This window comes from Neovison vison, chromosome 3, assembly GCF_020171115.1.
Source record: "Neovison vison isolate M4711 chromosome 3, ASM_NN_V1, whole genome shotgun sequence".
Lineage (NCBI taxonomy): Eukaryota > Metazoa > Chordata > Mammalia > Carnivora > Mustelidae > Neogale > Neogale vison.
This window is the reverse complement of record NC_058093.1, coordinates 33,383,527-33,407,914: the sequence shown is the minus strand read 5'-3', so window position 1 is coordinate 33,407,914 and position 24,388 is coordinate 33,383,527. Positions and strand designations below refer to the sequence as shown.

The 24,388-nt window shown below is 41.3% G+C and overlaps 1 protein-coding gene across 2 annotated transcripts in view; it reads left to right on the top strand.

Annotated features, from left to right (window-relative positions):
* The window catches only part of AP1S3 (adaptor related protein complex 1 subunit sigma 3), a 57,641-nt gene extending 53,927 nt beyond the window's left edge, over positions 1-3,714 (top strand). The window contains exon 5 of one of the 2 annotated variants that reach the window (XM_044241698.1): positions 1,651-3,714. In XM_044241698.1, coding sequence (XP_044097633.1) covers positions 1,651-1,686 — 36 coding nt within the window. In that variant the 3' untranslated portion in view covers positions 1,687-3,714. The other variant, XM_044241697.1, reaches the window with a different exon arrangement.
* Positions 3,715-24,388: the final 20,674 nt, after the last annotated feature.

The following is a 24,388-nucleotide window of genomic DNA, read 5'->3' as shown; positions in this document are numbered from 1 at the left end:
AAACTTTATACCCAATTTTGTATCTGTATTTTTGTATTCCTCTTTTTTTTTTTTTTTTTTTTTTGAGAGAGAGAGAGCAAGAGAGTGCAAACTGGGGTTGGGGGAGGAGCAGAGGGAATCTTAAGCGGGCTCTGCACCCAGCATGGAGCCCCAATGTGGGGCTCGATCTCACAACCCTGTGATCATGAGCCGAAATTAAGAGTCGGACACTTAACCAACTGAACTACCAAAGTGCCCATTTATGTTCCTTTTTTCATGCTATAAACTCTAGATGCTACAAAATATACAAGGGCCCCAGGCAAACATGCTATTCCTGCTAACATTAAAGACACCCCCAGCTTCTGTAAGAAGAGGTGTAGGGCAAAGGTCTTAGGGTGTGGGCTTCTCTCGGTTAGTGTTCATCTCAGAGGTTTAAGAACTTCATAAGAAAGTGTGGATGACTGGGCGTAAGTATTTCAGCAGAGGAGCCCTGGAATTCTAAACAGAGCTGGTGAAAACCAGTCAGAACACCTGATCTCTAACTTTAGTACCTCGGAGCAATGTTGCTTAGCCATGGTCTTGCTCTGTTTGGTCCGTGGTTATCAGCTTCCCTGGCAGGTACAAGTGAATCATGCACCCTGAGGTTCAAGCCTAAGAACAGGTTGCCGGTTGCTGATTGAGCTCACTGTGGCTCACACGGAAGAGGCAGGGCCATTACCCAAGTCTGCCCCCTTGGACTTCCTTATTGATTCAACCCAGGAGCCACCGTGTTATACAAATATGTATGTTTACAATAGGAAAGAATGCAAGAGAAAGTCCATTTATCTTGCATAGTAAAGGGCTCGCAATATTTTAACTCTACCTGTAATTGCAAATCTGTCCAAACATTTTTGTTTTTTAAAGTACTGGAAAAAAATCTTGTGTCATGTTAGCAAACTTGCTAACTGATGGGAATGAAGAAAGTTTGCATACTTTGGAGGAAAGCCGTTGTGAAATACATGGAAGAAATTCTTTTTTTTTTTTTTTTTTTTTTTTAAGATTTTATTTATTTATTTGACAGAGATCACAAGTAGGCAGAAAGGCAGGCAGAGAGACAGGGGAAGGGAAGCAGGCTCTGGGATCATGACCTGATCTGAAGGCAGAGGCTTAAACCGACTGAGCCACCCAGGTGCCCCCATGGAAGAAATTCTTAAGAATCATAGTCTGTTTATCCTTTATATCTTGCCAGCAAGTGTAAAAGGATGTTTTGCACAGAATCTATGGCAGTACATATGTTCTACAAATACAGTTGAGATTTCCCTAATACATGTGCCTGGAGGGGGTGTTCATGATCATTTCAGTAGGCACATTTATCTGACGTCAACAGCGATATATACTGGCAGCTGACGCTTTAGTATTTTTCTTATCCGACATTCTTTGTATGATCAAGCTCAGCTTTTTCTCTTTTGAAAGTTATTTAGTCCCAGCCGTATGGAGATGTATGCAAATTATTCTCAAACTTTGAACCACCATTCTTGATCAGAATGCAAAGATTTATGTGCATACATGTTTCAGGAACTTCTGTTTAGGAACAGCAAAAAATGAGTAAGTAAAATAGTGAAAAAAGGTTTCACATTCTGTTAAAGGCTGTGGTTTAAGGGGAAATTGTTCTAATTTATTGTTGTCTTTCAGACAATGGAAGAATATATGAACAAGCCTGCATTTTAGCTGTGAATCTACTTGAAGAGTCCAAGGGCTATGCACTGGGTGCTTGTACCTGAGCAATGCCTGGCGTCCAGTTCTTTGACAGAGCCCCCGGCATCATGCCAAAAATAACCTAAAAGGGATTCTTTGTTAACTAGCAAAAAGTTGTTTAACATAATATATTTATCATTATTACATACCTGTATTATACTGTATATACCTACTTACTGTAGTCTGGATGTTCAAATAACTGCTTTGTGACTCAGTTGACTGCATGTTTTTTTGCAATATTTGAACTCCATGTGATATTTTTAAGCTAATTTAAATAAATGCTTTGCAATATGTTTTTTATTGCATTTGATCCTCTACTGACAGATGAAAACTGTATTGTAATAACCCATGATTTTGAATGTAAGATACATGTTATATTAATAATCCTTTTCTAAATGTTTAGCTTTTTAAATTGTGTAATAATTCCAAGTCACGTTAAGAGTTCAGAGTTTATACATAATGCTAGGCATTTTTAACATACTTAGTAAAATGCAATTTCAGTCCAGATACAATGTATCTGATTTTAATGTCCTGAATTCATTTATTTTTTCAGGGTTGGAATTAAGGAAAATAACCAAAGACAATAAGGGACTTAAATGGTTTTGATGTCTTGGAAGCTGCTATCTAATTGAGGTTTTAATTTTACCTTTTAGTTGAATATTAAGGGCATTCTGATAAGACTGTGGTTCCTACAAACTCTGTGTATTTATTAAGGATTTGAGACGTCTGGAGATACAGTGTCTATGACTTCCCTTACTATCAAAATAGTATAATGAAGACTAATACCAACAGCAGTTATTATTATTACAACTATAATTTTAATAATTTTTGAGGTTCCAAGCCCTCCTTGCTTGAGAGATTTTGCTTCAAATATGTTTTAATGTATATCTGCTGTATTTGAAGACTTACTGTTTATTAGGCTTACTTAGAGAATGGACTATTATTGCAGCCTATATGGTAGATGCTCTTCTTTTTTTATTTCCTCATGTCCCAGATTTTGCTGCTGACCATGATTATTGTGTCTGTGCTGCATTCGTGCTTTCTGGAATGAAAGTTCTATATACCCAGGTAGTAAATGTGATAAGGCATTATAAGGAAATAGCTCATATTCTGTCTTGATGTCCCACTTCTGATGTTGTATCTGTGCATTTTCAGTGTTGGTTTTGAGGCCTGGTATCTTTCTTTTCGGAGTAGTTAGGGGCCTGTAGTGCTTTTCCTATGAGAAGAGTGTGCTTGCTGTTGTAATCTGTCTCTAGAAGATCCTATACGGTAGATCTTTAGGGGACATGATGGAAAAAATGTCCTCTTTGGGGGAAAAAATGTCCTCTTTGATTCATCTTGCCAGATAGATTTAGGGGAAAATAACAAGACGAGACCACAAGAACAGAAGAAAAAATTGACCAATTCCTCACTAGAGTCATTACTAAAAAGAAATAGCTCAGATTAGTAAATGAAGGAATTATTGGGCTTTTAATATCTGATATGTACTCAAATTAACCATGTGATTACAGTGATAGCATCGGGTTGAAGTTTAACTGTCATTTTTTATTACTTATGTTTATTTTATGTCTTCCGATTTGTGGTTTTGTTTTTTTTGTTGTCAATATGGTGGAACTCTGTTTTTAAAAAGTTTTGTAGAGATGGGCTTTATGTAAATCAATACAGTTTTTCTGGTTCTTTTGAAGTTTTCCACCATTTGGGGGTGAAGGTATTTATTCCTGTATTCTTTTCAAATTGGATAATTCCACATTAGACACTGTTGAGCTGTATGTAGGACTTTCCAGACTCTGTATCAGTGTCTCACCTAGAAAATGAACATAATGATATAGCACATTGTGTAAATTTGAGGGATTTGGGAGGCATTTTATGTGGGTCTTGGTGAAAATAATCATTATATTTTCTTTATATTATATAATTGTAATAAAACTACCAAGTGAAAGGTAAATATAAAATTTGTATAAAACTTACAAATAAAATGTTTTTAAATTTTTTAATGAGAAACTTGAGTGTACTTCTATGAATATAATTATTTTTTAACCCAATTTTATGCTTGAAATTGCTACCCACACTTCCTGGTGAAGTTCCTTTAGTATGATCTCTTTGTTTTCTTGGTACTTACCATCCAGGAGCAACTTCACGAGCATGTGACAGCAGATGAGAGATTATTTAATGCTTTATATATATATACATATATGTATATATATATATATAAATATTATTTATATATTATATATTTGTATTTATTATATATTATTTGTAGATTATATATTATTTATTTTATTTATTATTTAAAAATTATTTATTTATTTGAGAGAGAGCAGTGTGAGAACATTGGTGGGGAGGGGCAGGGAAAGAGGGAGAAGCAGGCTCAGGAAGCCTGATATGGGGCTCAGGGAGCCTGATGTGGGGCTCTACCCCAGGACCCTGGGACGAAGACCTGAGCTGAAGGCTGACCGAGCCACCCAGGCACTCCCATTCAGCCACATTTTGATAATCTGATCTCTTTGCATGTACTTAGTGATGCAATCATTCTTTAAATCTAGTAATTTCTTTTCTTGCATGAAAAAATGTAAAGTTGGCATTTACTGTGACAAAGTAAGTGAATCTTCACTTCATTCAAACTCATTTTCCAAATCAAGTCTCCTAAAATAATGATAAATCTTTTTCATCAGCTGTTGTTCTTCTAGAAATTCCTCTCTAGGATTCATGTTGTTTGTAACATCACTATGAAACACCACTGAGGAACTGTGTTTAACTTTACTTTTCTAAGGTTTAATCAATGAACTTTGTTGGTAAATGTAAATGTATTCTTTCACATGGTTCCTGCCATTTTGGATTAAGTACAGTCAGATGCTCTGGGATGTAAGTAAAATAAGCCAGTGACTATTTTTCAGTAATTAAAGGGAGGGCCATTAAAATTGTCTTCAATTCTTATTTTAGATTTTGACAAACTTGAAAAAACTCTTTTCATAGACAGTGTATTTTGGTATCCGACAGTGATAATGTTTTGTGACATAGAGCTAAAAACAGGGACTATAATAGCTAGGGCTGTTTTAGCTTCACTTTTTTTTTTTTAAAGTAGGCTCCACACCCAGCATGGAAGCCTTTGTGGGGCTTGAACTCACAACCCTGAGATCCATAAGAGATTCTTAATCTCATGAAAGGTAAACTGAGGGTTGCTGGGGAGTCAGAGGTAGGGATAAGGTGGCTGGGTTATGGACATTGGGGAAGGTTTGTGCTATTGTGAGTGCTGTGAAATGTGTAAGACTGATGAATCACAGACCTATACCCCTGGGGCAAATAATACATTCTATGTTAATGAAAAAACAAATAAAATGTAATGAACAAAATAGAGCATGTTAAGTTGGAAGAAAATTTAAATCTTTAGCAGACAACCTCAAGAATGATAGATCATGAAGAAAAATGAGACTAACTCGGTAGTTTAGAAAATATTACATGTGCTGACATTAATTCTAGCCCTGTGCCTTTTGTCAGTGTGTTCTAAATTCAAGATTGTAGGAGCTAAAATACATAATTACTAAATATTTCTGAAGTGTTTTTTGTTTGTTTGTTTTGAGGCAACCATCCAAATACTAGTCAAATACAATTCCCACTGTTGTGAACTTTTTGAAGTGGTGGGGAATAATGGCTTGATTTTTTTTTTTTTAAATCTTTATATATGATTTTCAGCCATCAGTCTCTCTGAGCAAACAAGTGGACCTTTACTCACTGGTTGGGACCGTGAGTCCTAACTTTTACTGTTGGAATTTTTTTGAGCCATAAGACTAGGTATCATATTTGTGGTCAGAACATCAAAATGGACTAGAAATTGGGGACCTTTGTACTGGTACTGACTGTACTGCTGAGAAGGCTCATGAACTTGCCCTTTGGAATGAATGGAAAGTTAGAATCAGGATCTTGGAAGTGAGCTAATCTCTACTACTCGTTATACAAAGAAAAAAGAGGAGTCAGTGCATTAACATTTTACACTTTGATCAGGTCTCAGTGCTAAATCATTTGCTTAATTAAACCTTGTCTTTTTCAAAGGTCTTACCACATGAAAGTATTTGATGAGCTTGTTTTCCTGGTATGAAATACAAGCCTAATGACATTTAAACATGTTTTTCACCCTTTTAAATGATACAGATGAAGTATATTGAGTGCACTTTGAGTGAGGGATATGCTATTATAGGAGTAGAAAAAAAAAACAAAAAACAACACTACTGCTGGAATATAGGAAAAGGGTGAATTGCCAGGTTTGTGTTTGTTGAGTTTTGGAGGTGGAACTTCTTACATATTTTGGAGGAAAGGGAGTACAGGAGAGGAATACTTTTTTTTTTTTTTTTTTGGCTAGTCTTGAATAAAAGGAGCTAATGATCTGGAAAAATCTTTGAATTCAGTGACTGCTTCCTGCATGTAGCTCAGATTTATCATTTCAACCCTCTTTGTACCTAAGTATGAAAAGAAAACCTTTGCCTTTGGTTCTGAGCTGAGGAGTCAGTGGGGGATGAAACCAAACACTGCTTGAAAAAATGAGGCAGATACCAGCTGCTCATTTATGAGATCGTTTCTTATTTCCTCCTGGGCACGCAGGTGGACTTCATCTCCCAGCCCCTCCTCAGCTGTGGTTTCTCCATGGTGAAATGACAGCCAGTGGAATGTGGGTTGATCTCACAGAACCCCCACACTGCAGGTCTGGCTCATAAAACATTTCCACCCATGACCCTTCATTTTCCGTCTTTCCCTGTTATGGCTGAAGGAAAATACTCCAGGATCCAGAGAAGGTAGAGTCATGAGATGGAAGGAGCCTAAAAAAGGCTGTCAGGAGGGCTAACTAGGTAGGAACAGGCACATGGGACCTTTCCATGTGACCGAAAGAAACAGTTGTGAACTGAACTCCCATGGTGGATTTGTTTCAGCCACGAACCCAAACTAACACGTGGAATGATCATGGATTACCATCAGCAGCATCAAAATGGGGTAATCAAGTTTATTTTCAGATAATGGAAAAACATAGCCCCTTTTAGAGCTAATATAAGCAACTAATTATCTAGAGGGGGGTGGATAATAAATCTGATTGGGAGAGTAGGCTGCTGAGAAGTAGAAAGATGTTGATGTCACTACCCACACATTGTGCCGGTTTTCTAGAAGGTCAAACTGGGTCCCTCCCAAAGGGTACCCTGAACCTGCATACAGATTTTGTTTGTTTGGCTCTTACTGGGTAAGAAAACTGAATCAATTGAGTGATTTCACATGAAAATTAATTTTTTTTTTGCTTTGCTTGGAAAATTGCAAGTACTTTGGGCTTGCAGCTCTGGAGAATCACTGGGAGCCGGAGGGCATGCACTGCTGCTTTTTGCAGTCCTCACCATTCTATCTGCCCCCTTCGCTGAGTTATAGACTCAGCCAGCTTGAAGAGGGGGTGGGGGTTTTCATTTTGACCCCCGTGCTACATTTCACTCTGCTTCTGTGGTTGCTGATGCAGCTTCGTAGTCTGACTTCTGAGACCTTTCATAATCTGACCCCTTCTGGATCTTTAAATCTCTTGTGCCACACTCCTTCACAGGTCAGCGTGTTACTCTCTTATTTGCTGGTGCCGTTCCATTTATTCCTTTACCTGAAGCACTGTTTGCTTCAGTTGTATCCAGATGCTTTAATACACGACCCGAGTGTCACTTCCTTCATGGCCCTCCTCTCCTTCTGTCCTTTCTCCCTTTCTCTGCAAGCTCTTTGCGGTAGGTACATGCTTCCCAGGACACTGGATGCTTTAATTCTGTATTATAGATATTCAAATACATGTGTTATCTCTTGCTTAAAAATACTTGAGAGTGGTGCATGTGTGTGTGTGTGTGAGAGAGAGAGAGAGATCACTTTTTTGACTCTCCTAAAGGACCCGTTAGTGTCTTGCATACACGAACACAATTATCAACATCTATAAGATCAGAAAGTGAAAACCTCCCCTTTAAAAAGGCACATTTTCCTTAATACTCCCTTACTGGAAGGTTTTTGAAGAATCATAAGAAGTTCACGGTGTCCCTCTCAGTGGAATCCCATGGGGCTAAGCTGAGCTGTGCACTGTGAGTGTGGGTCCACCGTAGAAGCCTGGTGTGCCGGTCACAGAAATGGTACTGAATGAAGCCTGGCCCAGAAGTGTGGTGGCTTCCCTTCTGGTCCAAACCCAGTAGCTCTCTGGGTCTTCTTTCGCAAGAGACAAAACATATCCATATGGTACCACTGCTAAGTGCTCAGTTTTTATTTTATAAATCACTTTGCTCCATCGCAGAAACAACCATGGCCAATTCATTGGCACATTCCACCCAGTCTTTCATCACTCAGCTCCCATTCAGCAAACATTTCTTGACGTTTTACTGTGTCTTGGGCATGGCAAAGGGCACTGGGGACCCAGCAGAAGATGAAATCAAACAAGTCACCTGAAGCTCCAGTCGTACATCAGAAATGTGTGTGTCGGAAAGGGTTAACTCAGCAGGTCTGGGTGGGTCCAACCCTGCACTTTCCGCAGAAAAACCTGCCTCCTCCAGGCTGGACTGGCGTAACCTCTGAGTCCTTGGAATGTTCTGCCTGATAAGAGTGTTTTCTCAGGTCTCAGGGCTTGGGCGGTGATCTACCGGTGTGGCCAGACAAGATTATCCTGACAGTGTGATTGTGTACCCTTGTTTTTGCCGTGGGTTGGGGCCGGAGCCCGAGGACCTGAGCTCAGTCACTTGGGCCCTGAGTACCAACAGGACTGATCCCCAGTGAAACCTCCAGATCCCAAGGCTGGGGAGCTTCCCTGATTGGCAGCCCTTGGCATGTGTTTTTGCACATTGTTGCTGCACAGTTCAGGTTAGCCCCATAGGATTCCACTGAGAGGGACACCCAGAAGCTGGCACCTCGTCTTTTCTGAGCCTCTTGCCTGTGCTGATTCTGCTCCATGTCCTTTGACTGCAATAAATTGCAACAGTGGCGGGGCGCCTGGGTGGCTCAGTGGGTTAAGCCTCTGCCTTTGGGTCAGGTCCTGATCTCAGGGTCCTGGGATTGAGCCCCACATTGTGCTCTCTGCTCAGCAGGGAGCCTGCTTCCACCCCCGCCCTCTCTCTGCCTGCCTCTTTGCCTACGTGTGATCTCTCTCTCTCTCTCTCTGTGTCAAATAAATATATAAAATCTTAAAAAAAAAAAAAAAACAAAAAAAACCCAAAAACAAACAAAAAACAAACCCTGCAACAGTGACTATAAGACTTTCGAGCCCTGTGAGTCCCGGTAAATCATCCTGGGCACTCCTTGCACACAGCCCATTCAGATACCACCACTGGGGACGATGGAGACCAAAAAAGGGGAAAGTCTGGAAGGTGTTTTGGGGGCTGGGGACCATGGATTCACTGACCAGACTGGGTCTTTCCCCTTTACTGGGATTATGCACGGAGAGCCCGGTGGACTTGGGCAGGGTGGGGTGGGGAGGGGCGTGGGAGACTCAGCTTTGTTTCTTTTGACGCAAAATGTATCTCCATGCTCCTGAGGGTAGGAAATGACGGGAACACAGGTACGTATCTATAACTGGCAATTTTGCAGATTTGGGGGTTCTTATTCTGCCCAGGGCAGCCTGTCCATCTAGGACTGGTCCCTCTAGGGGGCAGGAGAGGCAGACCTGCCTGGGAGTGAGGGGAGAGGTGGGCCTTCCTCAGCCCTGTCAGTACTCTGGGAGCTGAGACCAGGGGAAATCTCTTCACGTAGGCTATTTGATGAACTCTCGAATTTAGCACCAAGAATTCCTGCGCTGGTTAACGAGGTGGGTTTTACACCTGGAGTCTCAGAGATCCTATCTGGATGCTGTCCCCTGCCCGCTGGGTGACTTTGGGCAGGAAACTTGTGCTGGCCTCAGTTTTTTCATCTGTGCTCAGTACAGGGTCTGGAACCTAGTATTTGCTGGTTACATGTCAGCTGCTGCTGACATGGGTTTCTCTTCTGGATTTATCTGAGAAGCGGCAGGAGAGCTCGGCCAACTGTATCACTGGGAAGAGAGTTTGTGCTGTTCAAAATAGCTTTCTGGAGCTAGAACAAAGAAAACGGACTGGAGCAGAGGTGGATTTTTTGTGTCGATTTCTCAGATATTCTATTCAAGGGAGATGATTTCTTTATGGCAAAGAAGTTGGGATATATTCTCCTGGGGAGGGGGGCTTCTCCTCCTCCCCTTGTCCCTGGGGGCTTCTTTCCGGTCCCCTGCCAGTAGCTGGCCAGCAAAATTTTCCTGTGTTCCCAGACAAAGCAAGTACGAGGCAAATATCACCCTTGAGGCCAAGAGGGGCAAACTGACAAAAGAAAAACTTTAATCATAGACAAACTCTCGATTTAAAATAGCCTTTTTCTTTGACATAGTCAGCATGATCCCCAAATGATAAAGCTCATTTTTTGCACACACTTGAAAGGCCACAGGCTAGTGTTTTCTGGAGCATAATCTTCTCAGTGTGCTGAAGGTCTGATGTGACATTTTCTCTTATATGATTTGGGGAGGCTGTCTCTCCACAGGACAGTAAGAAAAAAAAAAAAGACATAATGAGGCATTTTAATTCTTTAGGATTAGATGCTCCATTTCCAAACTTTTTTTTCTTTTTAATTTTATTTATTCATTTGACATTCAGAGAGGTAGGCAGAGAGAGAGGAAGGGAAGGGAAGCAGGCTCCCTGCTGAGCAGAGAGCCCAACTCCAGGCTCGATCCCAAGACCCTGAGATCATGACCTGAGCTGAAGGCAGAGGCTTTAACCCATTGAGCCACCCAGGCGCCCTCATTTCCAAACTCTTGAAAGTTTTCAGTAAGATTGGCATGTTTGAAGGAATGAAGAAGAATCCCTAGCAAATTCTTTCACAAAAATGCAAATCATATTTAGCAGAAAAAGGAACACCAAACGTAATTCCTAGCGCCGGATGACACAGCTGAAGAGCATAGCCTGCTGAAGAAGAGATTGTCAGTGTGTATAAATAACACTGTCACCATCCTTTGACCCAGGGACTCTGAGAATCGAACGCCGAGGTCAGCAAGTTGGTCCATGAGCCAGGTTCAACCTCGTGGGCTGTTTTTGTATGGCCAGGAAAATAAGGACGGTCTGCATGGTTTTAAACTATTTTCATTTTGTTAAAAGTTTTAATTTTAATGCTGGTTAGTTAACAGTCAGTGTATATTAGAGTCAGGTATGCAGCATAGTGAACTATTTTCAAAAGGGGGAGAAGCAAGGGGAGGAGGAGGAGTGAGGGGCAGGACAGGCAGACTGCTTGGCCCACAGAGTCCGGTATTTTTACCATCTGGGCCTTTTCACAGCCATCTGACCTAAGGAACAGTTCAATTCAACACACGGGAAAATCTCCATGACAATGGTGATCTTTGCCATGGTTAATAGTTCAAAAAACTGAGAGCAATTTAAGTGCTCAGGAGAGAAGACTGCTTGGTAACTATTAAGTGATTCACCTAAGAGGATATTTTACCACAAATAAAGTGATACCTCACCAGGACCTCAGATCTGGGTGGTGCATTTTGCCCATCGTAGGAAGCCATCATGGCCTGCCAGGCTGGCAGACCTTCTTCTCACTCCTGAATGCTCCATGCAGTTAGGGATAAACTATGCATATTAAAACTTCGTGGTATTCTGCCTTGAATGTGAAGGTCTTGTCTTAAGGAATGGACTCTGACAGCTCCTGATTCCTGTGTTCTGGCTCTCAGGGCCCTTCGTAGCTGGGAAATTACACCCAAGGTCACACAACCCACTTGGGAACATGTCCTAGCTCAGGACACACTCTTCTTACTTCAGGAAGCTTCTCTTTCTCCTGGAAGCTTCCAGAACCCCTTCCTCCTTTTCTGCAGAGTATCGTGTGGGCGGATGGGATTCTTAACGCTCTTTAGTTGATTTCTATGTCCTTCTGAACCTGGATACTATAGGGAGGTTGTATGTATTTCATTACATGGAATCTTTGTGGCTATTTCTGTAAGAGTCTGGCTTCAGAGCCTTGGCCAGGAATATGATCAGGGTCACATTTTTGTTTTGATGAAAGACATTAGATATCATTTACATTGTTGGCTCTTTTCAGAGAAGATCAGATTGATCGTTTCAGTCTTTCCAATGAAGACTTGAGAGGAATTCTCTAACCCAGGCTCTGTGCCAGTGATTTCTTAGTAATTGAACACAGCACTGCTGAGCTATAGGTCAGATCTGTTCCCTGTGTTATCCTTAATCCTGCTGTGAATCCCTGGTGCCCATAAGATAATGTCCAAGCTCCCTGGAATGGGACTCAGTGTTGCCACCATCTCTTTGGCCTCACCCATCATTGTGCCCCTCATTCAGTGGTGCCCCCAACATGTGATATGTTCTTGCTTTCTTCCACAACTTTGCATGTTTGGAAGCTACAGCTTATATGTTGCCTCCTCAGCGAGTCCTTCATTGATCCCTCCAGTTGTCACTTTCATTCTATAACCCCATTTTTTTAATATAAATTAATTTATTTATTTTCAGAAAAACAGTATTCATTATTTTTTCACCACACCCAGTGCTCCATGCAATCCGTGCCCTCCATAATACCCACCACCTGGTACCCCAACCTCCCACCCGCCCGCCACTTCAAACCCTTCAGATTGTTTTTCGGAGTCCATAGTCTCTCATGGTTCACCTCCCCTTCCAATTTCTCCCAACTCCATTCTCCTCTCTAACACCCCCTGTCCTCCATTCTATTTGTTATGCTCCACAAATAAGTGAGACCATATGACAATTGACTCTCTCTGCTTGACTTATTTCACTCAGCATAATCTCTTCCAGTCCCGTCCATGTTGCTACAAAAGTTGGGTATTTGCCCTTTCTGATGGAGGCATAATACTCCATAGTGTATATGGACCACATCTTCCTTATCCATTCGTCCATTGAAGGGCATCTTGGTTCTTTCCACAGTTTGGCGACCGTGGCCATTGCTGCTATAAATATTGGGGTACAGATGGCCCTTCTTTTCACAACATCTGTATCTTTGGGGTAAATACCCAGGAGTGCAATTGCATGGTCATAGGGAAGTTCTATTTTTAATTTCTTGAGGAATTTCCACACTGTTCTCCAAAGAGGCTGCACCAACTTGCATTCCCACCAACAGTGGAAGAGGGTTCCCCTTTCTCCACATCCTCTCCAACACATGTTGTTTCCTGTTTTGTTAATTTTGGCCATTCTAACTGGTGTAAGGTGACATCTCAATGTGGTTTTAATTTGAATCTCCCTGAGGGCTAGTGATGATGAACATTTTTTCATGTGTCTGATAGCCATTTGTATGTCTTGATTGGAGAAGTATCTGTTCATATCTTCTGCCCATTTTTTGATATGTTTGCCTGTTTCGTGTGTGTTGAGTTTGAGGAGTTCATTATAGATCCTGGATATCAACCTTTTGTCTGTACTGTCATTTGCAAATATCTTCTCCCATTCCGTGGGTTGCCTCTTTGTTTTTTTGACTGTTTCCTTTGCTGTGCAGAAGCTTTTGATTTTGATGAAGTTCCAAAAGTTTATTTTTGCTTTTGTTTCCTTTGCCTTTGGAGACATATCTTGAAAGAAGTTGCTGTGGCTGATATCGAAGAATAAACATTGTTAAAATGTCTATACTGCCTAGAGCAATCTATACTTTTTTTTTTTTTTTAAAGATTTTATTTATTTTACTTGACAGACAGAGATCACAAGTAGGCAGAGAGGCAGGCAGAGAGAGAGGGAGGAGGAAGCAGGCTCCCCGCTGAGCAGAGAGCCCAATGCGGGGCTTGATCCCAGGACCCTGGGATCACGACTCGAGCTGAAGGCAGAGGCCTTAACCCACTGAGCCACCCAGGCGCCCCAGCAATCTATACTTTTAATGCCATTCTGATCAAAATTCCACAGGTATTCTTCAAAGAGCTGGAGCAAATAATCCAAAAATTTGTATGGAATCAGAAGAGACCCCGAATTTTTAAGGAAATGTTGAAAAACAAAAATAAAGCTGGGGGCATCACATTACCTGATTTCAAGCTTTATTACAAAGCTGTGATCACCAAGAGAGCATGGTACTGGCATAAAAACAGACACATAGACCAGTGGAACAGAGTAGAGAGCCCAGATATGGACCCTTAACTCTACGGTCAATTAATCATCGACAAAACAGGAAAAAATATATAGTGGAAAAAAGACAGTCTCTTCAATAAATGGTGCTGGGAAAACTGGACAGCTATAAGTAGAAGAATGAAACTCAACCATTCTCTTACACCGTACACAAAGATAAACTCAAAATGGATAAAAGACCTCAACGTGAGACAGGAATCCATCAGAATCCTAGAGGAGAACATAGGCAGTAATCTCTTCGATATCGACCCCATTTTGTTTTATTTATAATATGCACATTATTTGAAATTATCCTCTGGCTTTGTTTGACTGTTGACCTATTTATTTACCTGTGTTTGCACATATCTCTGCATTTATTCCCCCCTTCTTTTCCCTCACTAGGATGTATGCTTTTTGAGGGCAGGGACCCATGTTCTCAGCCTCTAGAACATAGCTTTAAAGAGAGCCTGGTGGGGAATGGTTCCCCCAAATTTCCATTTTCCGTGATGTGTCAGAGGATACTTTCTCATCTGTAGGACCTACGGGTGGAGGTGGAGGAGGGTGCCTCATCCTCTGTGTTTTTTCAACACAGCTCTTAAGTAGCTGCCCTGGCCAGACTATGCATCAGACCCCCCACTAAACTGTGAGGAGCCTGGGAAGGCAGAGATTGGCCTCTTGTGCCCACAGCTCACAGTCTGGCATCAAGTAGGGAATGATTTTTATTTCCTGATTGGGCAATGAATTAATTCACAATAGTTTCCCAATTAATGCCTGTTATTTTATTGAGCTGACTTGAGTCTACAATTTCTTGGTTCCCTTCTTAAAAAGAAACAAAAAATTAAAAAAACACACATTGCTACATCTATTATCCTAATATCATGCTATATTTATTAGCCTAATATTATTTTTACTCAAGTTTAAAAATATGTACCTCTATGCAGAATGCCAGCTTAGTTTATTGGTTTATATTTATATTTTGTCTAGTTTTTTAGACCTCTGTCTCTCCTAACTTAACAGACAACCAAAAACTCTAGAAATCATGTAGAGTCATAATACTTCTAGCTATTATTTTGCCATAGTCATCTCCTTTCTGCATTTATAGTGACAGAAATAGAGTTGGTGAGGCAGCTTCAAAGAGTTCATTTCATGATTCTGTCAGATGAGATCATATTCAGGCCAGACAGCTCACACACAAAGAAACAGGAGTTAATCATAGTCAGGGCTGCATAGTGGTGACATAAGGTAAGGGCTCAGGGATAGATATTGTTCATATGTTTGATCCAGAAAATATGGGAAGATTTTCACTGATTCATTTCTTTGTTTGCTCATCCACTTGCCCATTCATATACATCTTATTTAGTAGTTCCTCACTGGAATATAAAAAGAACTTGGAGTGAATCATGCTCATGGACAAGAATCAAGGAGTTTGTAATAGAGCAACGATCTTGGGCTGGGAGAGGTCCACAGGGGACCCAATTTCTCAGCCAGGCTGGTCCCGAAGAAACAACCACAGAGCATTCTTCCCTCATTTGCTTGCCGGCTGGTGTGGCATAGCTGGAAGGAAGCCAGCCCAGGTAAAAGGCTCAGCAGAGCTGGGATCAGTAGCCATTCAGAGCACCTCTAGTTTCTGACTGTTTTTGAAGCTGAAATACTGGAGTGTAAGATCCAAATGAACACAGACCTCATGCTGCAAAGATCTATGCTTTATCCTTTCTGCTGCTATGGCTTATGTCCATGTTGGAATTCCTCTTCTGGAATTCGCCTACAGAATACCACACTTTCAGCCCCTTAAATACCAAATGAATATTGGGCTCCCACCATGTGACTGCTGTTTGTGTCCTCACTCGCTAACTGAGTCTGGGTTGTTCCCATTTTACAGCTAAGAAAATCAAGGCACAGGAAGTGATTGACCTGAGCATGGTCACACAGATGTTAGGAGGCAGCAATGGGATTTCTTCCCAAATCTTCCGATTTCGAATCACTGGCCAGCAATTTGATACTTGGAAGTTTTGGACATCAGGTCTGGTAAATATAGTGGAGGTTTGACTTAGGTGCAAACCTTTGTTTAGGTGAAAATAAGGCATGTTGACCTAATGAGACTGGTTTTCTTGAGGGTGTTATCAACCAAATCCAAAGGCAAGTTCAAAAGATTCATTCAGAAAGAAAAAGAGAAAGGAATCAAAAGAAAAGTAATAGAACAGCAAAAAGAAAAGGAGAGGAGGGAGAATGCTTGGCCGGCCATCAGAGAGCACACCATATTGATGGAGAGTCCAGGAAACCCGCCTGAGGAAGGGCAGAACCCAACAGAGGGAAGTGGCTGCTCAGAATCACCCTATTGCCCAGATTGTGCCCTGGGCCCCACATGCCAGAATACAATTGCCTATAAGGAAATGAGAGACTTTTGGAGAAGAGGTACGGATTCTGGGTGGGCAAGGGTAAGTTCCAGAGGGCCTCAAAAGGGCTGAATGGGAAAAAAATCCAAAACCTTTCATTACAACTATTTTCAGAAAGAAAACTGCAATGGGTACCCTTTTATCTGTGTACTAAATTTAGAAAAATTTATCTGTGTACTAAATTTAGAAAAAACAAGCACAACAACTACAGACTCTTGTAGTTGACAGGGCTTTAAATAGGATCATCTCATAATCCCTTGTCTTTGTTATAAATGAGAAAATTTTGAATAAATGTAAAATAAATTTCTTTTCAGCAAGTGACTTTCCCATTTGGACAATGAACTGCAGAGTTGGAACTGGAATCCACATCTTCAGATTCCTACTTTGGTCCTGGAGTTAGACTAGAATTTCTTGTTCAGTGTCTGATTCAGGGCTGTTAAACTGGAGCTGGTTCGAATCCCAGCTCTGCCACTTAATCTCTGTGGGATCTTGGATTTTGTCCAACCTCTCCATATTTTCATCAGTAAAATGGGGTGGGGGGTGCAGTGGGGGAAAATCCCTTCCTCTTTGTTAAGACTCTTGGGGGAATTACATGAAATAAAGCTTGTAGGAGCTTGGTTCAGTGCCGGAGCATTAGAAAGTGCTCAGTTAAGGTCAGCTACACCCAGTTATGGGTACTTGGATGAGCAGGATGGAGCTATTGCAGTGACATTGTTCTGAGACATCCATAGCACAGTCGAAAAATAAATTGATTTGTGATACTGGTGAGTGGGTAGATGATAAATGTGTTGAGGAACTTTGCCAAAGAAACAGCTGAGTGAAAGCCTAAATTCCTGGCACATGATGTTTTTAAAAATGGACTTCTGTGCGTTTCTAGATTGGCCAAGAATATACTCAAAATGGAAGAATGGAACTTCGAACATAGGAAGAGGGCAAGAGAGGAACATGGTTGTATCTTTCAGGTGCTTCAAAGTTCTGATTGTTTTTGGAGCTACCTAGATCTTGCATGGGACTCCTCTGTGAACTTGTGACCTAGGATGAGAGAAAACTTGGGGAGCTCCAGCTGAGCCTGTGCAACACAGAAAAACAAGTTATTCACCCTTGGGGTCCATCTCAGGTTCCTCTCCCCAATTCCTGCCTTGAGCCCTGCCTACCACCCCCCTACCTCCAAGGGGTCTCTACATGTTTGCTGCTCCAAAAGAGGTACCTGCCTTGTACCTGCCTTGGTGCAAAGTGACCCATTTCTGTCCATTGGCAAATCCATGCAAATCAGTCCTTGCCTCTTAAAGACCTTACCCTTCGTCCACAGAGAAAATGCCAAACCAAAGATAGGCATCTCTGACACCCTATGTTCAACACTCCTTCCTTCTCGCAGTTCTCCTAGCTTTGGGGCTCTTAGATTTGGGGTTCCACCTCTGATCTCTGACCTCAAACTCCCTGATTGCATCGTCCTCCCAGTTCCATGTGACGCTAGCACCTTGCCTGGCGAGTGACTTCTTGGAATTGACCTCAGAGTCCACTCCTCCACACCACCCATCTCCTCCCTCATCCCACCCACTTCCCTCCGGAAAGGTGAGTGGGTTCATGATTATTTCTGCTAAGTGTTGACCAGGGGCCCCTAGGATACGCTGCGTTGACCACAGTACTTCCCAGGATGTGACACATCTAAGTCACTGAAGGAGATACTGTGGGAAATAAGGTCCTGTGCTAAAAACTGCTTTAAAAGTCACCATACATCTGAGCCTGTTGCAGGCTCTGGAATCCCCAGCTGTGAGGAGATATTTTAACTTGGTGTGTTACAAATGTATTTGAATATAGGAACATTTTCCCAGAGAGTCCTTACTAACAACCCAGAGAACTAATACTTCATGGAGAATGCTGCCTTCACTTCGTGTAAAGATGGCACCCCTAGGGGAGGGTGTTGCCCATAGAAGGTGCTCACTGTCTTATAGCAACTTTATAAAGTGGTTATTATTACTCTCATTTTACTTCATTATTTTGTAAGAACTTATTTTATTAGAACATTTTTAGGTTTACAACAAAATCTAGAGGGAAGTATAGATATTTTTCATATATTCCCTACCTTGGCACAGCCATAACCTCACTCAGCAGAATGATACATTCCTTTTTTTTTTTTAAACAAAGGACAAACCTATATTAATATATCATAACTACATAGAGTCTGTAGTTTACCTTAGGCTTCCCTCTTGGTGTGGTGTACTCTGTGAGTTTAGACAAATTCATAAGGAGATGTATCCATCATTGTGATAACATACAGAGTATTTTTTGTTGCCCTAAAAATCCTCTGTGCTCTGCCTATTCATTTCTCCCCTACCTCACCCCTGGTGACCACTGACCTTTTACTGTTTACATAGTTTTGCCTTTTTCGAAATTTCATAGAGTTGGAACCATGCAGGACATAGCTTTTCCAGGTTGGCTTCTTTCACTTAGTAAATCACATTTAAATTTCCTCCATGACTTCATGGCTTGATAGCTCATTTATTTTTAGTCCTGAACACTATTCTGTTGTCTGGATGTACTACAGTTTATTTATCCCTTTGTTTATTGAAGAACAGCATGCTTACTTTTTAGAGAAACTGCCAGACTGTCTTCCAAAGTGGTCAGTACCATTTTGCCTTTGCATCAGTAATGAACGGGAGTTCCTATTGCTCCACATCCTCATCTGGTCCTGTCAGTGATGACTTCTACTTTATTTTATATATTTTAAAGATTTTATTGATTCATTTATTTGAGAAGAGAGAAGGAGAGAGAACATGAGTGGGGAAGGAACAGAGGGAGAGGGACAAGAAGACTACATGCTGAATGTGAAGCTCTAATCGGCACTTGATCCCATGACCCAGAGATCATGACCTGAGACAAAAATCAAGAGTCAGACGCTTGATTGACTGAGCTACCCAGGTGCCTTGATTACCTTCATTTGAAAGAGGAACTTAAGAATTAAAGAGGTGAAATAGTTTTACAGAGCTCACACTTCATCTTTCCACTGGTAATCAGGGGTGAGGAACACACCATCTTATGTTGTATCTGCTGGTGCCATGAAAATAGCAAAAGAGAGGCAATGTTATTTCTCTGGACAAGTGTCTGGGACAACAAAAAGAACACACTCTAGGGGGCGCCTGGGTGGCTCAGTGGGTTAAGCCACTGCCTTCGGCTCAGGTCATGATCTCAGGGTCTTGGGATTGAGTCCCGCATCCGGCTCTCTGCTCAGCAGGGAACCTGCTTCCCTCTCTCTCTCTCTCTCTCTCTCTCTGCCTGCCTCTCTGTCTATTGTGCTCTCTCTCTGTCAAATAAATAAGTAAAATCTTTAAAAAAAAAAAAAAAAAAAAGAACACACTCTATGTTGCTGTAGGGCTGAGTGGTGAGTCCAGCTTGCAGAACCCTCTTTTGGGTTATCTCTCTCTCTCATTGACCCACCTCCATCCAGTCCACCTGTAAGACACGTTGGACTATCTTCAAAAGATTCTTCAAAATCTCTTTCCATCCCCTCTGCCTTTACTACCCTAGTTCAAGCCATCAGAATCTATTGCCAGGATATCATAAAGGTCCCTTAGCTGGTTGCTTCTACTTTTGTTTCCCTGAAGTCTACCCTAGAGTAACAAGTGATCTTTTTCAAATAATAATCACATCATGGCACTTTTCTCAAAAGTCTCTAAAAGCTTCCCATTACATCTTACATCAAATCTGTATGAATCTGGCTTCTGTCAACATCTCTGTCTTCAGATCACTCTCCTCTTTGTCCGTTTTGCTGTGGCCATGTTGGACTTCACCCCTGGTTTGTGACTGTGGCCAAGATCACTGGAGCCATCAAGGCAAGCCCCCAGACATGGGGGCAGCACTGGCTGTATTGCATTTCAGATAACTGTGTATGATTGTTATAACCACCAATTGGCAAGAAAGAGCCAACGGTCTGGCTTCCTCACGTTGCTCATTTCTATTTTTATGCCTGCTAATCAAAGGGGCTTTTCTTGACTATTTAATCACTTTCTATTTCCTTATTTTTTATTAAAATAAATTGTATTTATATTTATAATTTATCCCAATTTCTTCACTTTCTTTGCTTTAGTTTCTTTTAGCTGTTACTACTACTTCAATCAAGAATATACATCTATTGGAGTGCCTGGGTGGCTCAGTGGGTTAAAGCCTCTGCCTTTGGCTCAGGTCATGACCCCAGGATCTTGGGATGGAGCCCTGCATGGGGCTCTCTGCTCAGTGGGGAGCCTGCTCCCCTCCCCAATGCCTCTCTGCCTACTTGTGATCTCTCTCTCTCTGTCAAATAAATAAATAAAATCTTAAAAAAAAAAAAAAAGAATATACATCTGTTTCAGTGAGCTACTGGAGGGCAGGAATTTTGTCTTAACTCATTACTGTCTCCCTAGGGCCTATAAAAATGTTGGGTAGGTGAAATGCTCAAAAATATTTGTTGAAGAGAAGACGTCTTTATCTCAGGATTATATATCACCCTCAGGAGGATTTCTTTGATCACTATCTACCTTCACTCGGTGGGGATTCCTCCTGCCCCTCCTCAGTGGGGATCCCTGCCTACCCTTACTCAGTGGTGAGTACTCAGGCTTAGTACTTTCATATTCTCTACTACTTCTCTGTCTTAGCATTTCATATTGCTTGCCTATTTATCTGTATTTCTCTCTAGATTCTAAGTTCCTGAATACGTGGGGGCTCTGTCTTGGTCATTTTATCCTTAGAGCTTGGTATACAGGCAGGTTACATGGCAATGGTCACTAAATATTTTCTGAAGGTATGAGCATATATTCAGCATGTAACCCATTCTGGGTTGAATGACCTTGGCTATTGTGTTAAGAGAGGAAGCAAATAGAATAAAATACTCCAAAAAGAGAACAAGGTGTTTTTATGCCCACTTTCTTTATTTGTACAGGATCTGTTTTATGAAAATTTAACAATTTTTCTTGCAGTTGGCTGAACTGTCTACCCACAGATAATTTCAAGTTGTCCCTGGAGAGGGAATGACGCAGAAAAATAAGAATAACTGGTGTTGACGTGTGAATTACACCCCGGCAGGCAGGAGCAGCCAGTGTTATCAGTCCTATCAGGCTCCTCTTAGTTACCATATTTATGATGTGGACTTGAATTCAGGAGACCAAATATAGCAGCAGCCCCAGGGAATTTATAGGAGCCAAAGCCAAAAGTTTATCTCATGTTTTCCATCCAGCTCCTATTTGACCTCATCCCTCTTGTATTGGCTTCTTATCTGGTTTTATCTGATAAACCAGGAACAAGGAACATTTGATTAAAGATATCATTATTTAAGGTTGAAAAGCACCCCTACCTGTGACTTACAGTACAGAACGTATTCAAAGCAGGATTGGTTTTTTGTTTCTTGTCACTTTTTCTTTTTTTTTTTCCTCTCTCTCTTTCTCTCTCCCTCGCCTCCCCCCTTCTTTTTTTCCTTCCTTCCTTCTTTCTTCTTTCCTTCCTTCCTTCCTACCCTCCTTCCTTCCTTCTTACCTTCTTTCCTTCTACCCTTCCTTCCTTCCTTTTAGACTCAGGGCTGTGTCAACTCTCCTGCTGTCTGCCACAATGTCGTCTGTAGAGACGTTGAACATCTTGACACTCCGAGGAGTAACACGCTAGTCTATGCCATTGACGGTGTTGTGCTGATTGGACTTTGGCGAGCAGGGATACCAACTATTTAGGTTCCTTACGAAGACACAAGTGAGCCAAGAGGTAGAAAAGATTCTGGTGTCTGGTGTCATTACACAGGATGGAGGGTTGAAAAGGCTAAAAGGGAATGCCAATGAATACTAGCTGCAGGAAATATTTACCACTCTCAGGAAACAAAGGAAATTTATTGGAGTTATTCGAATCTAGAATATTGGAGGAGGAAGAGGAATCTTCCAGAGTTGGGCAAGGTCCTCTGAGGAGTTTCGGGACTTGGAGGAGGGTCCTGCAGAATTACTGACATTCAGAGCTCTCAGGGGAGAGGAATGGGAGAAAAAACAGTAGGAACTCTGTTGGATGGATTGTGGGGCCAGAAAATAAGGTTCATTTAAGCTGTAAGAACATTAGTTTATAGATATGTTGGGAAATTCATTTGACTTGATGTATTTTAGAAAGAGGATAAGGGAAAAAAAAAGAAAAGAAAGAGGATAAGGAAACAAATGTATAAGGTGAGATAACATTCAAGATATTTCATGCGTGTATTTCTCTGACTTTTACAACTCGATTTGAAATCAGTATTGGCAGAGAAGGACATCCTACAGAAAACCAGTAGAAAGTCAATAGGAATACAGTGGCTGAATCCTGGAGCTCAGCAATACTTGGGCTCAGCCTACAATGGGAAGTGCAGGGAAGCATAAATCAGACAGAACTTTGTTCAAATTTCAGCTTTATTTCAGGCTGTGACATTAATCAAGTTATTTCACTTCAGGTTATTGTTTTTAAAATAATTGGGATTCTTGTTATACCATCATACATTTGACTTCTATAGAGTTAAAATCGAGTGCCATTATGCCTCCTACTTCAATGATTGCTCCCTTCTAAGCCTCCTGCTGCCCTATAGCTCTATACATAATAACCATACACCATCTGCCTGTCTGATTTCCAATAATTATTTATGATGCTCTCTTTTTTCTTCAGTATATGCCTGGAGTTTGGATCTCCTTAGCACAAATTTCAAAAACTGTCTCACTTTCTTGATGTACTCCCAGATTTGGGAGTTTCCAGACTGAGCATAGAAAGAAAGGACTATCAGGAAGTTGTCCTCCAGGTAGGAAATAGGCAGAATCCCAGTGAGAGTGATAATAACAAGTAGCACAGAAATGCTGCCCTAGGGACATGGGGAACAGGTGGAGAGTTTTGAAATAAGATGAAGATACAGTATTCAGAAGATGCAGATTTATATAAACTTAAGAAAAGAAAGTCGAAGAGTAAGAATCTGTCATGGTGACTCTGGGCATTTCCTGAAGGATTGGGATTCCAATTCCAAGGGACCACAATGTGATCCATCTAAGGAAGGGAAAGATCATGCATGAGCTGTCCAAAGTCCATTGGAAATACCTCAGTTTAGCTCTTATCCAATATTCATCAGGCATCTACTTCTCATGCTACTTCGCTTTCCTTAGCAGACTTCTGCCAGAGGAAAGAATTGCCCTCTACTAGTGCCAAGTTTATAGTGTGGGTTCTTCTCACTATAATTTAGTGAATTAATAATTTGTTTCCTGTTACTAATCAGTACTGTGTGGATTTGGGTGACGGTGTCACTCTGAGGCCAGAGCTGGGGCAGAGATAGCAGTAATTAGGGATAGTTTTCTGCATCAATAGCATATATGTGGTTATGTTAAAGGGCCTCAAAATCCTTATAACACCAAATTATTTTTCCTACCCACTTGCTAGAATATCTGAAATGCTTCTATTATATTTATGCCTTAGACTATAGTTCCAGAAGTTACCATCATATAAATTCAATCCAGCCTCACAAAGTCTTACTGGATGAACCTTTAGTGCCAAGCATTGCGAGGGGTGCTTTAATTACATAAAAACAATTAAGACAATGATAAAATAAGGTTATCTCTCTCAAGAGCCACAAAACAAATTATAAGATGTGATGAAAAGTTAATATAGGAAAAAAATGCTCCAAGAGTGATAACAATGCTTAATGCAATAAAAATTCAAAGCACTTAGTGATCAGTGGGTACTGCAGTGGCCAGAGACATGACTTGAATTGAAACTTCACAGGAAGACCAAGAAAACCATTAGTAGACATCAGCGTTTTAGATTAATTAGATGTCCAGTCTCCTTGGGAAGAAAGATGGCGCCACCCAGGGGACCAAGTAGTGATAGAAGCCTGGCTGGGAAGCCCTGAGACAAATACAAGCGAGGCTGAAATAGCCAAAAGTTTCCAAGAGCAAATTTGTTTGACTATTTACACAGGGGTGTCAGAGCTTTGTTGAATTGTGACCCGGGGCTTACTCGGCACACTTGAACCTCTGTTTGAGTAAGTATCAGAGTGAGGGATGGCATTGCCCCATATGTAAGGTGGTAAATTCCTTGGAAATCCGGCAGTGAAAGGCAAACTGGAAGTGGTCAGTCAGTATATTGCAAGCAAGTTGTTCCAGACCACGTGTTTGGTCCTCGCAGAATATCGCACACAGATCAGTGGTGGTATTTGGAGTGGGGCCATTGAAGTTAATTAGGCTTAGATAAGGTCAGGTT